General features: G+C 55.7%; 9 protein-coding genes across 9 annotated transcripts; 5 read left to right on the forward strand and 4 right to left on the reverse strand.

Annotated features, from left to right (window-relative positions):
- Positions 1-203: 203 nt before the first annotated feature.
- PRS1_1 (ribose-phosphate pyrophosphokinase 1) lies at positions 204-1,662 on the reverse strand (the record flags this gene model as incomplete). Its single annotated transcript, XM_064798248.1, has 2 exons — positions 204-842; positions 892-1,662. 2 exons carry the CDS (start codon positions 1,660-1,662, stop codon positions 204-206), a joined length of 1,410 nt encoding a protein of 469 aa, XP_064664482.1.
- Positions 1,663-1,808: 146 nt separating this feature from the next.
- Positions 1,809-2,089, reverse strand: PRS1_2 (ribose-phosphate pyrophosphokinase 1; the record flags this gene model as incomplete). The annotated part of the gene is made up of 2 exons (XM_064798249.1): positions 1,809-1,900; positions 1,957-2,089. 2 exons carry the CDS (start codon positions 2,087-2,089, stop codon positions 1,809-1,811), a joined length of 225 nt encoding a protein of 74 aa, XP_064664483.1.
- Positions 2,090-2,543: 454 nt separating this feature from the next.
- Positions 2,544-8,729, reverse strand: SEC7 (guanine nucleotide exchange protein for ADP-robosylation factor; the record flags this gene model as incomplete). The annotated part of the gene is made up of 2 exons (XM_064798250.1): positions 2,544-6,761; positions 6,783-8,729. 2 exons carry the CDS (start codon positions 8,727-8,729, stop codon positions 2,544-2,546), a joined length of 6,165 nt encoding a protein of 2,054 aa, XP_064664484.1.
- A 746-nt stretch (positions 8,730-9,475) lies between these two features.
- Positions 9,476-10,786, forward strand: LAT1 (pyruvate dehydrogenase complex dihydrolipoamide acetyltransferase component (E2); the record flags this gene model as incomplete). The annotated part of the gene is made up of 1 exon (XM_064798251.1): positions 9,476-10,786. One exon carries the CDS (start codon positions 9,476-9,478, stop codon positions 10,784-10,786), a length of 1,311 nt encoding a protein of 436 aa, XP_064664485.1.
- A 160-nt stretch (positions 10,787-10,946) lies between these two features.
- LTR77_000988 (uncharacterized protein) lies at positions 10,947-11,678 on the forward strand (the record flags this gene model as incomplete). Its single annotated transcript, XM_064798252.1, has 2 exons — positions 10,947-10,950; positions 11,185-11,678. 2 exons carry the CDS (start codon positions 10,947-10,949, stop codon positions 11,676-11,678), a joined length of 498 nt encoding a protein of 165 aa, XP_064664486.1.
- Positions 11,679-11,800: 122 nt separating this feature from the next.
- LTR77_000989 (uncharacterized protein) lies at positions 11,801-12,355 on the forward strand (the record flags this gene model as incomplete). Its single annotated transcript, XM_064798253.1, has 2 exons — positions 11,801-11,860; positions 11,915-12,355. 2 exons carry the CDS (start codon positions 11,801-11,803, stop codon positions 12,353-12,355), a joined length of 501 nt encoding a protein of 166 aa, XP_064664487.1.
- Positions 12,356-12,508: 153 nt separating this feature from the next.
- Positions 12,509-12,898, forward strand: LTR77_000990 (uncharacterized protein; the record flags this gene model as incomplete). Its single annotated transcript, XM_064798254.1, has 2 exons — positions 12,509-12,843; positions 12,883-12,898. The coding sequence occupies 2 exons, from the start codon at positions 12,509-12,511 to the stop codon at positions 12,896-12,898; spliced, it is 351 nt and encodes a 116-aa protein (XP_064664488.1).
- A 703-nt stretch (positions 12,899-13,601) lies between these two features.
- Positions 13,602-15,069, forward strand: LTR77_000991 (uncharacterized protein; the record flags this gene model as incomplete). Its single annotated transcript, XM_064798255.1, has 4 exons — positions 13,602-14,092; positions 14,146-14,187; positions 14,240-14,559; positions 14,708-15,069. The coding sequence occupies 4 exons, from the start codon at positions 13,602-13,604 to the stop codon at positions 15,067-15,069; spliced, it is 1,215 nt and encodes a 404-aa protein (XP_064664489.1).
- Positions 15,070-15,889: 820 nt separating this feature from the next.
- Positions 15,890-16,779, reverse strand: LTR77_000992 (uncharacterized protein; the record flags this gene model as incomplete). Its single annotated transcript, XM_064798256.1, has 3 exons — positions 15,890-15,922; positions 15,966-16,565; positions 16,630-16,779. 3 exons carry the CDS (start codon positions 16,777-16,779, stop codon positions 15,890-15,892), a joined length of 783 nt encoding a protein of 260 aa, XP_064664490.1.
- Positions 16,780-17,014: the final 235 nt, after the last annotated feature.

The raw sequence follows: 17,014 nt of genomic DNA on the forward strand, positions 1-17,014 counted from the left end.
TGTCAGTGTTCGTTGTTATTCGTGCTGTTGTTTGGGTATAAGGATCAGCTGTCCGGCAGCCAAACAAGACAGATCCACGCCGATTGAGCTCTGGCCGTATGATTGCAGATGTATGCCGCCCACAACTCCTCTTACCCAGAACGCCCGGGTATCTCACCCGTCAAAACATACCCACCATCTCACCTGACCGCCGCTTGCTCACCTCAGTCAAAGTGCGCATAAAGCTGCGTAATGCTCTCGCCGTGATAGTTCCTGCGAATCGCCTCCGCCAGCAGCCCACTCACGTCCAGAATACGCAACTTCTTCACTCCTCGCCTCTTCTCCTCAGGGATCGGGAAAGCATCCGTCACGACCACCGCCTCGATCTCCTCGCACGCGTCGAGCTCCTGGAGACTGTCGCCGCCGAAGAGTCCGTGCGTAGCCATGCAGTAGACTTTTGTCGCGCCGCCGCGCTTGACGACGGTCTCGGCTGCCGCGATCCAGGAGCCAGCTTTGTCGATCATGTCGTCTACGATGAGCACCGGCTTGTCGCGTACGTTGCCGACGAGTGTGACGGTGGTTTCCACGTCCGGGTTGCGGAGGTCCTCTTCTTCTTCCTCGTCTGAGGCGGTTGCGTCGCCGGTACCGCCAAGGCCATGCTGTGGTGCGCCCATGGGACGTTCGGAGGTGACTGAGATGAAAGATTGGGTCATAGGCTCGGGTAGTTCGTTCTCGTCGCTGGCGGAGCGTGCCCCGTTGCCGTTTGTGATGGATGCGGAGCGAGTCGACATGCCAGGCGAAGGCGCGTCATCGTCGACGATGTGGCCGTGGATGAGACGGCCGGTAATCACATCCCGAGCACTCTGAGAAGACCATTAGCAGAGATCCACATGGTCTGGATAGTGTACTGACCTCATCGTCCTCACCATCCCCATACTCTTCGTAACCGTCTTCGTCGTGGTGCCGTGAGACCCCCAGTGCTGTGGAATGCCTCTGAATCCCTGGAGTGGGCGAGCTCCTCCCATCTTCCGTATCAACCGAGCCAGCCCTGTGCGAGTTGGAAAGGGGGCTGGAAGGCGAGTCACCGTTCATCAGCCGAGACCAACGACCAGCAGGCATCGTATTCGCAGCCCTCGGCGCTCCGTTTCTTCTGTTGTGTCCAAAGCCGTTAGTCCGCGCCTGTTGGCTCTGATATGCATGGTCTTCGCGTGTTGTTGTTCTCCCCGATGAGAAAGAATCTGCCACCTCCGCCTCCTCGTACGCCTCGCGATGCAGCGCATCTCGGTCATTAGTTCCATCCGTCCCCATCGGCTCAAAGACCCCACTGTTGAACATGCTGCCCGGCATATGTGTCCTTCTCCTCTCTGTCGTCACAATGCCGAAGCTCAACTGCAGCGCATCCGCCAATGATGTGACCCGTTTTGTCCCACCAGGATTCTTGCTCACTACCACCGCTTCCTGCCAGTCCGGTATGTTCATGCGAACCCACTTCGCGATCAACGGCTCTGCTCGGAGGTTGTCGACCGGGCACTTGAAGAAGCCCTGCATCTGCGAGGCGTGGAGGTCGATGGTGATGACGTGGTCGACGCCGGCGACCTTCATAAGGTTGGCAATCATGCGGGCGGTGATGGCGCCGCGGTGTGTCTTCTTCTTCGATTGGCGGGAGTAGGGGAAGTAGGGCATGACCGCTGTAAGCACTGTTTAGCTCTTGCAGCCGAGTCGCAGTCTCGAGTGTTCATACCAGTGATCTTTCTCGACGACCCGCTCTTGCAGGCGGAGATCATGATCAGAAGCTCGAGGACATTGTCGTTGATCCTGTCGTGCTCAGATCAGCCACTCTTCCCCGATTCTCGGTCCAGGTGAACATACTCGCTGCTGCCACTCTGCACAATGAAGATCTCCTGATCGCGCACCGACGTCTCTGCCCTCAACGTCAGCCTCCTTCTTCCATACCAGGAGCCAGGCACGTGAACGTACTGATCTCGACGGAAGTCTCGCCATTGCTAAACTTCTTCGACACGACCTGCGACGGCTTCTGTCCAAGCCGTTCGCATATCGCTTCCACCAACTGCGGGTGCGAAAGACCGGAGAAGACGCAAGAACTCCTCATCTTGCCGGACTTCGAGGTGGAGGATATGAGTCGAGGTGAACTTCAAGGAAGCCTCTCGGGTGAAGACGATGCTGCAGTCACCGGCCGCAATTAGTGGGATAGAGATAGGTCGACGACCTCAGATGAGGCATCTTTCGAAAGTGAGGCTCAATCGAGGTTGGGTGAACTCGTGCTACATGGTGAAAGAGTGCAGGCAAAGAAAAGCTTCAAAGCGAACCTTCAAATTCCTACATCGGCTCCCACTAGCGCCAAAACTCGGCACTTTCGAGGGCACACGACACGCCATTGACCAATGATATCGAGATCACATGCCAGCGGCTCATTACACGAGATGCTATCAGATGCTCTATTCCTACATCTCTATAAGGTAACGTGCCCTACAGCATTTACACCCCAAACCCCTGCGTGAACGCTGCACAATCCCCTCTCCAACTCCTGTACCAACGCATGCCCCTCATCTGGCGGCTCTACTCCCCCTCCTTCCACCAAATACACCACTGCTGGCCCTCGGACTCACAGGCGTGGGCCCCCCAATCTCCATCTTCCCCAACCCCAAATTGACCTCACACACCCTCCCCCAAAACCCCTGCACCGCCTTCTGCAATTCCCCTCCCATCTCCCGCCCCATCAACCCGACGGCCAACGGAGCGAAAGTCTCCACGTGCCGTGCGAAGTCTTCAGCTGGGAAGCCGGAGGTATAGCCTTCGAGCACGTCGACGACCACGGGGCGCCAAGTGGCGATGTTGCGCTGTTGGGTTTCTTCGTCCAGACTGACGAAGGAGGTGAGGATGTCGGTGCAGAGGGGGATGAGCGCTGCTTCGGTTTCGGGACGCGAGGCGGCGCGATCGGAGGACGTATCGGCGTACATCCTCAACAAGATGAGGACATAGACAGACGCAGAGCCGGATTCCTGCTTCAAGAGATTCGGGGGTTGTTTCATGAACCCCTCCCTGAACAGTCGAGTGCGCAGGTCGCGGTCGTCGTTGAAGCGTTTGGCGAAGTGGTAGCTCTTCTTCAGCAGAGCCATGAGACGGAGCAGCAAGGGCGAGGGGATAGAGGCGTAGACGGCGTCGTTGTTGAAGAGTTCGGAGACAGTCTCGATCATCAGGAGTTGGAGGACGCATTTGGTGATGATCTGGTTGAAGTAGCGGCGGCGGGCGGCGGTGACGATGATGGGGGCTTGGTGTTGAGAGGCAGGGGCGGAGGCGAAGTCTTCGAGATCGGAGGGTTTGGTGTTGGTGGTGGGCGGGGCGCGGGAAGGGCTGGTTTCGTCGGACATGCTGAGTGAGTTGGAGTCTTCGGTTCGAAGAGTGGGTGGTCTGCTGTCGCCATTGACGGTCGAGACTTCCGCCGAGCTCTCTTGAGGCAAGCCGTTAATCCTCAGCGCATTGCTCGCCGAGGGCGCATCATGCCCAGTCATCACCGAAGCAGTCTTTGGCGTTTCTGCTGCCCCATTCCCATTTCCGTTGCCGTACGAGCTGCCTCGCCTCTCATACGCACTATTAGTCGCCGCCGAGAATAACTCCCTTGCTTCTGTCCTGGCGAACAGATCCACAAAAGCACCCACAATCTTCTCCCAGTGCTCTGGGCTGAACTTCTTCACATTTTGCAGGATCAGCTGCTGTAGACAGTTACTGCCAATCCTCGCCAACGTATCGTTCTCCTGGCATATACACAACGCCAGCAGATCCAAGAAGCGATCGAGCATGTACTCCAGGCTCTCGAAGAAGTGTGTGAACAGCGAGATCATGTTCCGCAACGCCTGGATCAGCGTCGTGCTCAGCCAGACGGAAAGTTCCTCATGGTTGATGGCGTCCTGGTTGAGAGCCTTGCGGTCTTTGAGCACCATGAAGATCGGGTACAGGAGCTGGCGCCAAAGCGTGTCCCAAAAGTCCCGCGGGAAGTCGCCGCCATACTTCGTCAGCGTGTCAAAGAGGTAGTTCAGTGCTCGCGACCGCACTTCCAGGTCCTCGCCCGTCATCAGCACGTCGTGGAAAGCGAACAGCACCGGGAACCAGAACTGCTCCTCTTGCGTCTGCCGACTTGGCTGCTTGGGCATGCCTTCCGCTTGAGGCTTCTCTTTCTCACCAGCGGCGCGCTGCGACAGTGGGCACTCGGGCGTCCTCAGCATCTTCGGCACACTGCTCCGCAGGGTCTCGATGGCCTGCAGGCTCTTCTTCTGAAACTTCATGTTCTTGCTGAACTCCGTCAGACATACCACCAGATCCGCAAACGCGCCTTGGCTGATCACTACTCCGAAGCGGTCGTTGTAGACTTGCGTCACGTTGTCGAAAGCCAGGTTGACGATGCTCTCGTACGGCTCCTTGGCTGCCACAGTGAAGACGCCGAACATTGTCCGCCATCCGCTGCGGATCATGTCACCTCGCGCCTGTATCATCTGGATTAGACACCGCAGCACCATATCCTTGACTGCGACTTGAGTCGCTGTGCCCAGAATCAGCTCGAAGGGCTTCAAGAAGTCCTTCTGGAACTTGAATCCAGGCAGTTCTTCAATCTCCATGAACCGCATACTTAGCTGTCGCAGGCTGTTGAGCGCAAAGTAGACCACATGCGTATTGTTGTGACATCCCACGTCGATGAAGTGCTGGCCGAGAACCTGCCAGATATTCGTCCACTCGAAGCGGACACGCAGCATGTTGTACCCAGAAATTTCGACCAGCTTCTGCAGGGAGTATGTGCGAGGCGAATCGCTTTGGCCAGAACTCTGGATCTCCTGCCAGCTGACTTGCGTAAGTGCGCGGACAAAATGCACGATCGCTTCGCCTGACAAATTCGCCGTATTGGTGAAGATGCGATCAACGCCTCGTATCATGTCCGCGCTGCGTGACTCTTCAGCAATGTCGAGTTGGTAATTGCCAGAGGCTGAAGAGCCAGGTGCTCGACTCGTAGGGCGGCGTGGCACTTGCATGCTCTTCCGTGATGGTGTTTGTCCGCCATGACCCATGGTCTGGCTGCGCATGACATCTGGGACGGCGCCTTCTTCGACACCACTACTGATCAGCTGGAACCGATCTAGTTGACTCACGCAGGTTAGCACGTCTCTCCAGCTCTCTTTGAGCAGGTTGCCCTCTGTCTGTGCAACCTCCAGTAGAGCCTTCAGCGCCTCGACGTTCTTTGCTTTCATCTCGACAAGATTGTAAAGATTCGTGCTTCTTGCCAAACTGCCCACAAAAGCCTGCCGTGGGTCTTGCAAGTCGAACAAGCAAGCGATCCGGATCGCCAACTTCTGCCCTTCCATGCACAGCCTGATCGTCTCCAGGTTCTGCGTCTCCTGCGCTGAACCGGATAGCGCAGTCAAGAAGCCCATCCAAGTGACCTCGAACATCGGACCAATGTGCCTGAACGACGAAGCAGTTAGGAACGATGCTTTGCCAACAGCAGGACCACCGAGGCCGGTAACGATGCCACCTCGCTTCTGCGCCCGCAGTAAGCTGCGAAAAAGCTGTTCGGTACGATTGCTCATCTCCTCGCTCGCAGCGGCGTACGCTTCCCGTTGCAGGTCACGCCCAAGATTTCCGACAACACTTGCTAGCCCACCCTGTCGATCGTTCGCAGGCACAGCGCCACGAAGGTTGGCTTCCGTCTCGCGCTCCGTGTCGAGCACAATCTCGTGCTCGCGGATTTCGTTGTAGATGCCCTGCAAGTACTCATCAGGCAAGTTGGCGTTATCGTTGATGCCGCGGTTGTTCTTGATGAAGTCCTCCACGGTCATGCGATTCTTCACCTGCGCAGAATGCTGGTCGGTGTTGAGCATGATGACGCTGTAGCTCAGCACGTACGCAGTATCGGCGTTGGCGAACGCATTAGGATTGCCGCTCGTGTACCGCTCGGCGAACTTGAGCATGAGACGATCAATCTTCTGCGCTTCGCCTGGTAAACGGAAAGACTGCAGAAACTTTCGCAGAGCATCTACAAAGCGAGTACGCGCAAATTCCATGCTGTCCACGAAAGCGTGCATGATCTTGATGTTCTCGTCATCACCTTCGCCGAGAAACTCGCCAAGAGCTTTCTTATTCAGGCGGTCGTTGGAGATGAGGAAACGGCCGATATCTCGCGGATCTGAAGACGGGATGAAGCCGTCGCTAATGAGCAGTTTGATGCCTCGTTTAGGCTTGAAGTTGAACTGGCGGATGGCGTTGTTCAGGGCTGTTTTCCGCGCCTTCACTTTCTCGAGCTCCGCTGGATCATCTTCGACGACTGGCGTATCCGGGACCGTCCCGGTGAAGTAGGAGTTGCCTGAGGCTAGAGTTGAGCCATCAGTGGTCGTTGGTGTGCCGACCATCTCGCCGCCACGCGTATCTATCGACTCGCGCAGCTCTTCTGAGCTTCCTCTGCCTTCCATATCACCAGCAGCGAGCGAGCTCTCTGCCGCTGCAGCGGAAGCCATGCCTTGCTGGCCCCATCTTACCAGACTGCGCAAGACTTCGACCAGGCATTCAAGAGCCTGCATCTTCATCGCATACTCCAATGGAAAGCCCTCGTCCTGGAACATGGCCTGCGTCGCGCTACTGCCACCCATATTCGCCGTCGCGAGGCTTGGTGGAAGTGTGCCTCTTTCTCTCCAGTCTGAGCCACCAGAAGCTGTCTGATCTTTTTTCGAAGCAACATGATCCTGATACGCTTGTTGCTGCAACCCATTGACCTGAGCCGGCTGTCCAGCAACCCTACTCACATGCTCAATGATGCGTTGATACATGTTGTCCAGTGCATTCCGATCGCAATCGTAATTCAAGTATATCTCAACCAGTACTTTCGGATCCGAGCCCAGATAGGCGAAGATGTGTGAGACGATGTACTGCTTTTGCCAGTTCGGTGCAGCTCGCTTGTCCAGGATGGCGAGGTATATCTCCTTCAAGAACACCTCGAGCTCTCGTTTGAGCTGGGCGCGGAGATGGCGGAGCATGAGCGAGAAGATCTCAGCTGCAACTTCGAAGACTCGCTGCACCGAACTGGCGCCATTCCGGCTCAAGCTGAGGCAGAGATATTGTTTGATAGCTTGCGTGAATCCGGTGGGTTCGCCAGATCCAGAACTCTTGATCGTGGCGTGCGGGCTCGTGAATACGATGGAGTGGTTGAAGAGAACAGTGTGGATGATGTGTAAGCTCAGCAGCTTGCTACGCATGCCCTGACTTTTGATGTCGACAGCATCTTCCTTCCTCAGAGGCTTGGTCGACAGCTTGCACATCGCACGGAAGACAAGGAAGGCATCTTTGACATAGATTTCGTCCTCTTCGTCGTCTTCCGAGATGACGCTATCAGGTATCTCGCCGTTCTGAACGGTGATCGCCGGGATGTCGTGGCCAGAGGTGTTACGGGAGCCTTGCTGTGCGCTTCTCGATGGTCGTCCTGTTCTGGTGACTGTGGTCGGCGCGGTGTCGGTGAGCTTGGTGTCATCGAATGATTTCCGAGTCTCGAAAGTCTGCAGCGTCATTTTCTGCTTCGAATCGCCGTCGTTCTCTGCCGCAGTTTCTGATTCGCCGTCGGCGACAGTGGGTGTTTCGTCCCCTTCAGCTGGCGTTGAGGTCCCATTGACACCGGCATCATGGTCTCCATTCGTTGATGCAGCTGCTTCTAGACTCGACTTCGAACTGTTCATCCTCACGGTCTGTGCACCTAACCGTGTCTTGACCCGTTCGAACACCGTCCCGACCATCTGCGTCAATGTCCCTTGCGCAATCTGCTGGTTCGCAGAACTCTTCGACAACAAGAAGATATTGTACGTTTGCCGCACACTCTTAAGTAGTCCGGCACCATGCACAATAATCTTGTCGTTCAGGATGGCCGCCAACAAGCTCTTGATGATCTGCATCTGCACCTCCGAAGGCGTCGCTTCTCCTTGAAAGCAGTCGCATATTGTGTCGATGGCTCGCTCGATGAGAGGCGCTTGCTGCCGCTGCTGAGGCGGGGGAAGTGCGCCATCTGCTGATTGCCGTGGAGGTTCTGCTGCTGGAGGAGGAGCGGAGAAGTAGGAGTAGCTGATCAGCTTGCCTATACAGTCCAGCGCAGTAATCACCACCGTGACCGTCGAAGCTTCCGTAGCAAGGTTGAGAGGCTCGAATAGGACCTCCGGGTTGATCTGCGATGCGTCTCCTTGTGCGCTGCGTATAGCGGACAGGGCTCTCTGTGTGCTGTCTGCAAGCGCTTTTCGCTTCCTTGCATCCTTAGACGCAGCTATCGATTCGAGCGCTTGGACGACGAAGACCATACTCGACCGTGTGCTTCGGGCGGTGTTTCGTGTAGCATTCGTGGCCGTCGTTGACTGCGAGTCTGTCCGAGGCCGGCTGGGGAGGGTCCTTGGCGTATCCGGCGCGGGTACAGGGGGCGGGGTCTCTTGTGGTGGGGTCTGCGGAATCGTCGAGGCTGGCAGAGAGCTCACAGGCTCTTCTATATGTCTGCCATCCTCGCTGTCCTTCGCTGGGGGAGGTGGTGCTTCCTCCGGACTTGCTGCTTCTTCCGGAACTCCATCGTCTACATCTTGATGCTCGCCGTTCTGCGCATCGGTAGCGATCTGCTCATAGCTATCCTTCGTCTCCTCTATAGGCTCTTCCGGGCTCTTGATGTCTTCATGTTGGACCTCCTGCTCCGGCTGAACCGATGCCTGCTCCTCCGACTCGGCCATGCCAGCTCCTGGCAATCCCTATACCATGTGTCGGACTGGTACTGCATATGAATCTGGTCTCCTTCGGCTTCGGTTCGCACCCTTTCCATCAATCGACGTTGTATTAGCGAAAGTAAATGTTGTCCTGTAGACCCTTGCGATCCGTCTCACTTATTCCACTCTCCTCCGCGGCCTGGAGCTGCCACGAGTTCCGATCGGCAGCAACCGCAGCTAGCGAGCCGACGCGGGCCGCATCTCAAAGGCCAGCTGAGGAAGGAGCATTGACACTCAACGCTCACGAGAATAGTTGGCGGCTTCCGACATTTCCCTCGCAACCACCACCACCTCTACTCGACCACCTCACTCTCGGCCGCTCCGTCAGCATTCACCACCTCCTCCACAGCTAAACCATAGACTTCCCTTACACCCCAACCAAGTCCTAGGAGGCCGAGCACAATGTCAGCCGCGGCGGTGCTCGCAAGAGCGTCAAGGGGAGCATGTCACGCAGGCGCATTGAGCTCTTTCAGATCACGAGATGTTGTCGCGTACGTTCGTCAGAGGGGTCATCGTACAGAGACAAGCTCCAAGAGGATGGCGAGCTAACAGAACGCGCAGAAGAGCACCTGCCCTTTCAGCCCTTGCGCGATACTATGCCTCAAAATGTATACTCGACTACAGAACTCACAATTCGACTCGCCAGACTGACTTGTTATGCTGCAGCTTTTCCCTCGCACACCGTCATCTCCATGCCTGCCCTTAGTCCCACAATGACGAGCGGTAACATTGGCACATGGCAGAAGAACCCCGGCGACAGTCTAAACCCTGGAGATGTGCTGGTCGAAATTGAGACCGATAAGGCGCAGATGGACTTCGAATTCCAAGAGGAGGGCGTGCTCGCAAAGATTTTGAAGGACAGCGGGGAGAAGGATGTACCGGTCGGGAACCCTATCGCCGTTATGGTGGAGGAGGCTGGTGACGTTGCGGCATTCGAGGAGTTCACCGTGGAGGACGCTGGTGGAGACAAGGGCGCGGAGAAGAAGGAGGAAGGGAAGAAAGACGCTGGAGGTGAAGCGGCAGAGAGCAGTGAGCCCCCGGAATCAGGCTCAAAAACTGCACCACCGCCGAAAGAGGAGGCAGCACCTGCCGCGCAGGAGTCGGAGAGCTCAGGCGAGCGGTTACAAACCTCTCTCGAACGTGAGCCTAGCATCAGCCCTTCGGCGAAGAAGCTCGCGCTGGAGAAGGGCGTACCAATTGCACAGCTGAAGGGCACCGGCCCTGGCGGGCGTGTCACCAAGCAAGACGTTGAGAAATTCAAGCCCGCCGCACCAGCAGCCGCCGCAGCAGCTCCAGCCGGCGGAGCACCGATCTACGAAGACACCCCCGCCTCTTCCATGCGCAAGACCATCGCCGCCCGCCTCACGCAATCCTTCAACCAGAACCCACACTACTTCGTCTCTTCCTCGGTCTCCGTCTCGAAACTCCTCAAACTCCGCGCCGCTCTTAACTCATCTGCCGACGGCAAGTACAAGCTTAGCGTCAACGACTTCCTCATCAAAGCTGTCGCCGTCGCCGCACGCAAAGTGCCTGCGGCCAACTCCAGCTGGCGGGAGGAGGGTAGCGGCGGCAACGTCGTGATCCGACAACACAACACTGTGGACGTCAGCGTCGCCGTGGCCACACCTGTTGGTCTGATGACGCCTATTGTCAAGAACGCAATCGGCTCGGGTCTCGAGACCATCTCCGCCAGCATCAAGGACTTGGGCAAGCGGGCAAGAGACGGCAAGCTCAAACCTGAGGAATACCAGGGCGGCACCATCACGATCTCGAACATGGGCATGAACGACGCAGTGGAGCGATTTACTGCGGTCATCAACCCTCCGCAAGCGACGATCGTGGCCGTTGGCGCGGTAAAGAAGGTTGCGATACCCAAGGAGGGCGAGGAGGAGAGTGTTGAGTGGGATGAGCAGATCGTGTTGACGGGCAGCTTTGACCATAAGGTCGTGGACGGCGCGGTCGGAGGCGACTTCATGCGGGAGCTGAAGAACGTGATCGAGAATCCCCTGGGGTTGATGCTGTGAGATGGATCTCTGGGCGAGGTATGGGGATGAGATGAGGGGATGAACGAAAGAAGAGAGGAGCGAGCGTATGTGTACAGCTTCTTTCCATGCATCGACCGCCGGATGCCGTGGGTAGCTTCTGGTCGGTATTTATCTCTTGGGCGAGCGGGGAGTGAAGGGAATGGGTATGCCTTTGTTCTAACCGTGTGTAACTGCTTTTGGGTCGTGTGAGGTTTGTATCAAAAGATTCCGTCTAACTCTACTTTCTTCCACCTTCAATCCCCTCTTTCTGCAGTGAATTGCATGTGTTCGTGCTTATGAAAATCACAGGACGGGCGCGCCACGTGCAGACACGTAAAGCGCGTGTCGTGCGCTCCTTCCGTTTGCGAGTGAATGGGTGCCTTACCTTGCCTTGGCAGGGGACACTGCATCCTCTGGCTTTGGACTTCACATCCTAAACTTACGACTTGACATCTGCACCCTTCTCCACCGCGAGTTGATCCCCCACCTTGACAACTTCCCCATTCTCCCACGCAAAGTGATCCCGGATACCCACGTCAGCACTGATCAAGACACGGAGATGGCGAGCACGAGAGCGAGAGGCAAGAAGGCGGGCGCGAAGGGCAAGGGGGCGGACAGCGAGGACGAAGACCCGTCGGTGCGGCGTCCAAGCGGCGTGAGGAAACGCACAAAGCCCCCTGCAGGGGATACAGAGGAGCCTGCTAGGAAGAAGCGCAAGTCTGCTGAGGCGTCGACGCTCAAGCTCAAGGAGATCGCAGATGCTGAAGCAGAGTACTCCGAGGAAGAAGACTTCGCCACCGCCAAAGGCGTCGGACCGGACATCAGCAAGATGAAGCCCCAAGAGCTGATGGTCCAGGAAGAAGTTGCCGTGGCGCCTGGCTTTCGTCTATGAGAGTCTGACGTTAAGCTGTTGGAGAAGAAGGGTGAGACGTTGACCGTCACCAAGGTAGGCACCACTGGGCTGCTTAAACCCCTTGGCCTCAGAAAGCTGACAATGCATAGGTCAACGACTCCATGGTCAACTACTCTCGCGTTGTCGATGTCAACTACCCAGAGATGTTTTCGCTCGTGCCGGTAAGTCATCGTGCAAATATCTCGCGGCCACGCCACCCGTACTGACTTCTGCAGCTGGTCATCACCCAAGGCCCATACCGGGGACGTCATGTGCTCATGCTCGAGCCCGAGAAGGGTGTCAGCTTCCTCGACTTTCCTCCAGAGATACGCAACATGATATTCTCTTACCTGCTCGAAGAGGATGCTCCAATTCAGATGTCTACCGCAAGGCGTACCAACGAGGCCCGCCGCGCTGTACGTTCCGACTGGAACGCTCGCAATGGACGCAACAAAGGCCTCAAGTGGAACACTACGACCCGCGCCTGGGACAACAAGCCCCCGAGTGCGCTTGCGCTGCTTCGTGCGAACAAGCAAATACACTCAGAGACTGCACCCATGGTCTACGCCAACGAGTTCGAGTTCCAAAACTTCTCCAACCTCCAAGTCTTCCTCGAAAGCCTCGGCAGCATGCGTCGCTTTCTGCGCAACATCCGCATCGGATCTCGAGGCTTCTAGTCTAACAAAGCCACTGCTGTCTTCCGCTGCCTCAAAGACTCTGTCGACCTTCGCTCATTTGCTCTCCACCGGACAAACATCCCCCAGAGTGCTGCATCGTTCCGCAACGGCAGCGTTTCGATGCATAGCCTTGTGCGCAGGGTCGGAGACCTCATGGAGACCCTTCGCACACCAGAGCGGAAGGGTGCTTCGAGCGTGCTCAACATCATCAAGATCTTCGACGGGCCATGCTACACCTGCATCAACAACAAGTCCGTTGCCGAGGCTCCCGCTCCAGTGGATGCGGACGGCAACGAAATTGAGAAGCCTGCGCCAGGAGTGTGCCATGCCGATTGCGAAAAGAACGCGAAGCAGTGCAGGGTCACGCAGAAGAGGATCCGCAAGCTGCTCGCCGATCAGTTGAAGATCAAGGATCCGAAGACTGAGAATGTCACTGTGCCGGAGGAAATCTACGACGAGGACCGCTACTACAGATTCGGCTTCGGATGGTGAGCTTTACCGTCGACAAAGGTCCAGACATCAGCCAGCCACGACACGGCATGAGTGACGAGAGATGCTTTGACGTGTGCATCCGCAAATTGCGGAGATGTTCTCGGGAGTGAGTGCTGGCTAAGCTGCAGCGTCTGCTGTCTGCTGGGAATAGAGGTGATACAACAGATGGCGGACATCGGCCATGTGGTATGTTTCTGTTGCTCGCAGGCGAATGTTAATGGAAGGAGTGTCGGCGGAGTGGACAGTCAGGCTTCAGTGTTTGCTCGTACTTGCTTTAGCTTACATGTCAACACAGAGCATTCTACATCATCTCATTCTTCACCAGCACGCCTCAAGACGTCGCTGATGGCCGCCGTCTTGCAATGATTGCACGCAGGACTGGTGTCGCCTGCCAGACGTCGATGTCTTGACGTGCAGTGAAAGAATGGAGGTCTCCACATCGATCACCTTCACGTTGTGGAGGGTAAATGTTATTCCCGGTGAACGTTTACCGAACATGAAACACACTGACAAGTCATGGCACCCGAGGTAGTGCGCCGTAGCCATGTCATTTCTTATCTGAACGAAGCAAGACTCGTGGAAAACTTGAAATTTATGTGCTCAAGTTTTTGGATTCCATACCATACTAACCACGCCAACACAAGTCAATATGGGGCTCATAACACTAAAAGGTACCAAACCCTAACCACGTCTCAAACACTCGCTAATCCTTTTACCTTGTAGGCCAGCGATTATACCTATTGATGAAAATAATATGCGGAACAAGCTTCATGATGTACCCAAGCCTCTCCAAGCTCTCTCTCCCAAGGATTGCCACGATCTAACCCAAGATCCCAGGTATGGCTACGACGCCGGAGTGCTAGGAGGCGTCCTCCTGCACCCGCCTTTCCTCGACGCCATCGGCAACCCGACGGGCGACTACGTGATCCCCATGATCACCGCCTCATATGACCTCGCCGCGTGCGTGACGGCTGTTGGGGTTGCCTTTTTCGCTTTTAACATTGGGCGTCGAGGGACGGTTATTTTGGGAAATATCGGTGCTATTGTTGGTTCTATTATTCAGGCGACTTCGTATAGTGTTGCGCAGTTGATTGTCGGACGGCTTTTTACTGGTTTTGCCATTGGGTGTATTTCCAGCGCTGTGCCGACGTATTTGAACGAGACGGGGATTGAGATTGGGGATCGTGGGCCCGCGAATGCTTTCAATGCTGCATTGTTGATTTCGGGCGTGCCGTTGGCGTATTGGTGAGTCTGGTAGCATGATGTGTGCTCACGGGAAGAGTGCTAATGTGCGGTAGGATCGATTACGGCTTCACGAAGAGCGATGCTCAGTGGTCCTGGTAAGTACGAATCAATCCAGATTGGCCACGCTCATCCTCTGACACTCCCCAGGCGGATCCCTATCGCCTTCCAGTGCATCTTCGCCATCGTTTCCGGCGGGATGATGTACTTTCTACCAGACACGCCACGCTGGTACTACGCCCGCAACCGTTTCGAAGAAGGCGACGCCATCCTCGCCCAACTCAACGACACCGACGTCAACGATGACAAAGTGCAGAACACTCGGCGAGAAATCCTGGCCAACATCGAAGCTGAATTGGAAGCCAATGCGAGTCTCCGCTGGACGGACTTCCTGAGTATGGGCATTGTCGATAAGACCCGGATGAAGATCGTGCGGAGGATTTGTATCTGCTTTTGGTTGCCGATGATCCGTGAGTTGTTTATCAATGGAGGTCGTGGGTTGTTACTGATTTGATGCCATCTCCAGGCGAGTGGATGGGTTCCAGCCTGATCGCATATTACAGTAAGTCCATCTCTGATCTCCAATCCCGAGAACATCCATGAATTGACTCCTCAAAGGCAGCGTCATCCTCTCCACCGTCGCCAAACCCAGCCTCGTCTCCCTCCTCTCCGGCGTCCTCAACATCTTCTTCGCCCTCGGCTGTATCCCCCTCATCTTCACCGTCGAGCGAGTCGGTCGCCGCTCCGTCCTGCTGTACGGCGCAATGGCTATGACCGTCCTTATTACAGTGTTCACCGCTCTGGTGGCCGTCGGATCAGGACACCCGGATATTCAGTGGGCTTCGATTGCGATCATCTTCCTCTTCCTTGCGACATTCGGTTATGCGTGGCAGGGGAGCGTGTGGCTTGTGTGTGCCGAGATCGCACCGTTGGAGTATCGGCACATTGGTGCTGGAGCGACGGCTTTTGGTGAATGGTGAGACGGCATCGCCTGACAATGTCTGAGATATCCGCTGATCTTTCGGTTCTCTGGAGAAGGCTAATGACGTTTATAACGGTGTTCGCGGGACGTGAGTAACGTGAAATTTGTTAGGAAACATGGAACAGGTTGCTAACATCCAGCAGCCATCGGCTTCAACCGCATCGGGTGGTATTTCTGGCTCTGGGTGATCAGCGGCAACGTCATTGCCATCATCTTCGTCTACTTACTTATTCCTGAGAGTAAGCTGACCGAAAGCATATCAATACTCTGCGAAGCTGGAGCTGACATGTTCGTAGCTGGTGGCAAAACGCTAGAGCAGGTCGACTACCTCTTCGTCGACCGAAGTCTCGCAGGACTGCGGAAGAACTTCGACGTCACGCCGGAGGATATGGAGGCGTATGCGATTGGCGGCAAGGCGGAGAAGGAGGTTGAGATGAAAGAGGATGCCGAGTGAGCGAAGTCAGGAAAAGAACTGCGAAGACCATGGATCTTGCCGATAGAATACACCATAGACGCATAGATGACGGCCGCTATAGCGTGATTGAAATCGCCGAATGTACAAACGCAGTCAATCAGGCACAGGGCTCTTTGATCCCTTTGGTGATCAACAGCCAGTTTACTGGGAATGCTGTCGCGAATCCCATCGCCATTCCAATCTGCATCATCCTATACCGGCTGTCAGCACACCTTGCCATATATAGCAGCTCAAGGTTCTCGCGACTTACCACCAGTACGTATATGTAGTCATCTCGAGCCGATACCCAAAGATACCGACCTGGTAAATCACCTAGATGAGAAGCGTCAGCATTCTTTTCTTCCTACATATGGAAAGGGAAGGGCAGTTTCGGCTGCTATAAGACATAGCAGCGACATGCTCCACAGGCAACTACTTACCATCCACCCAAAAGCGCCCACCTCGAAACTCGTCAAGCTCAGGAAATCCGCCTTCAACGCTCTCCATACACTCTTCGGCCCATAATCACCACTCATCGGCGCAATCGAGAAATATTGGAACGCCACACCAAACAGTAAAGCGAAAGCGTAGTCGACCAGCAGCTCGACCCAGATCATCGCGCCTCCGAGCGTGGCGTTGGTGCCGTAGACGAGCCATTCGCCGACGATGTCGCCGAGGACGCAGCCGGCGCCGCAGTGGGAGACGCCGATGAGGACGGTGGCCCACATTGGGCGGGCGGAGGAGTGGTGGTGGCAGTGGGACGCTTCTCCTGATTCCGAGGGGCCTTTTTCGAGGTTAGGGTCGTTGGAGCCATTCTCGTTGGCTGGGTTGGTCTGAGAAGGGATATTCTCGTGCTGGGCTGTTGGAACTGCTGGCTCGTCTTCTGTCCTGTTGGGTGAGGTGTCGTGGCTTTGATGGGCTTTCTCGGTCGCGACATCGTCGGTTGGTGGCGGAGGCTCCGGTTTAGTCGGTCTGCCGAACTTGAAGTAGACGTAGAGCTCAAGTGGTAGCATGTATGCCGCATTGATGGGGTAGACGGGCTGCGTCATCAGTCAGCATGTGGGCTCTGTTGTTGTGTTGTTGTTGTTATTGAAGTGAACTCACTATCATGATCCACATCATACTGTTCCAACCGCGCCTCCATACTATGTCGCCGACGATGATCAAGAAGCATATCGCTCCGAGTATCAAAAACACTGCGCTGATGACAGTGAGCGCCAGCGGTGGGCTGTAGTCAGCGTGCATGTCGACCATGGTGTTCAAGTCGCTATTTCACTTCTAGTCCTTGTGAGTTGTTGTATGGTCAATGATACCGTCGACGAGCAGCAAAGATTGTGAAATTCCTCTAGACGTATCTCGAGCTTATCTATCATGAGAGAACTTGACCCTGCCGTTGAGCCATTTGTGCGGTGGCACAGAAGAGTTTTGCGAACGTCGATGTGTTTTCCATTCCGCCAATCAGCAAAAGGCAGGCACTGAGCGGATGTCG

The sequence above is a fragment of the Saxophila tyrrhenica genome (assembly GCF_035928015.1).
Source record: "Saxophila tyrrhenica strain CCFEE 5935 chromosome Unknown scaffold_1, whole genome shotgun sequence".
In the NCBI taxonomy this organism is placed as follows: Eukaryota; Fungi; Ascomycota; class Dothideomycetes; order Mycosphaerellales; family Extremaceae; genus Saxophila; species Saxophila tyrrhenica.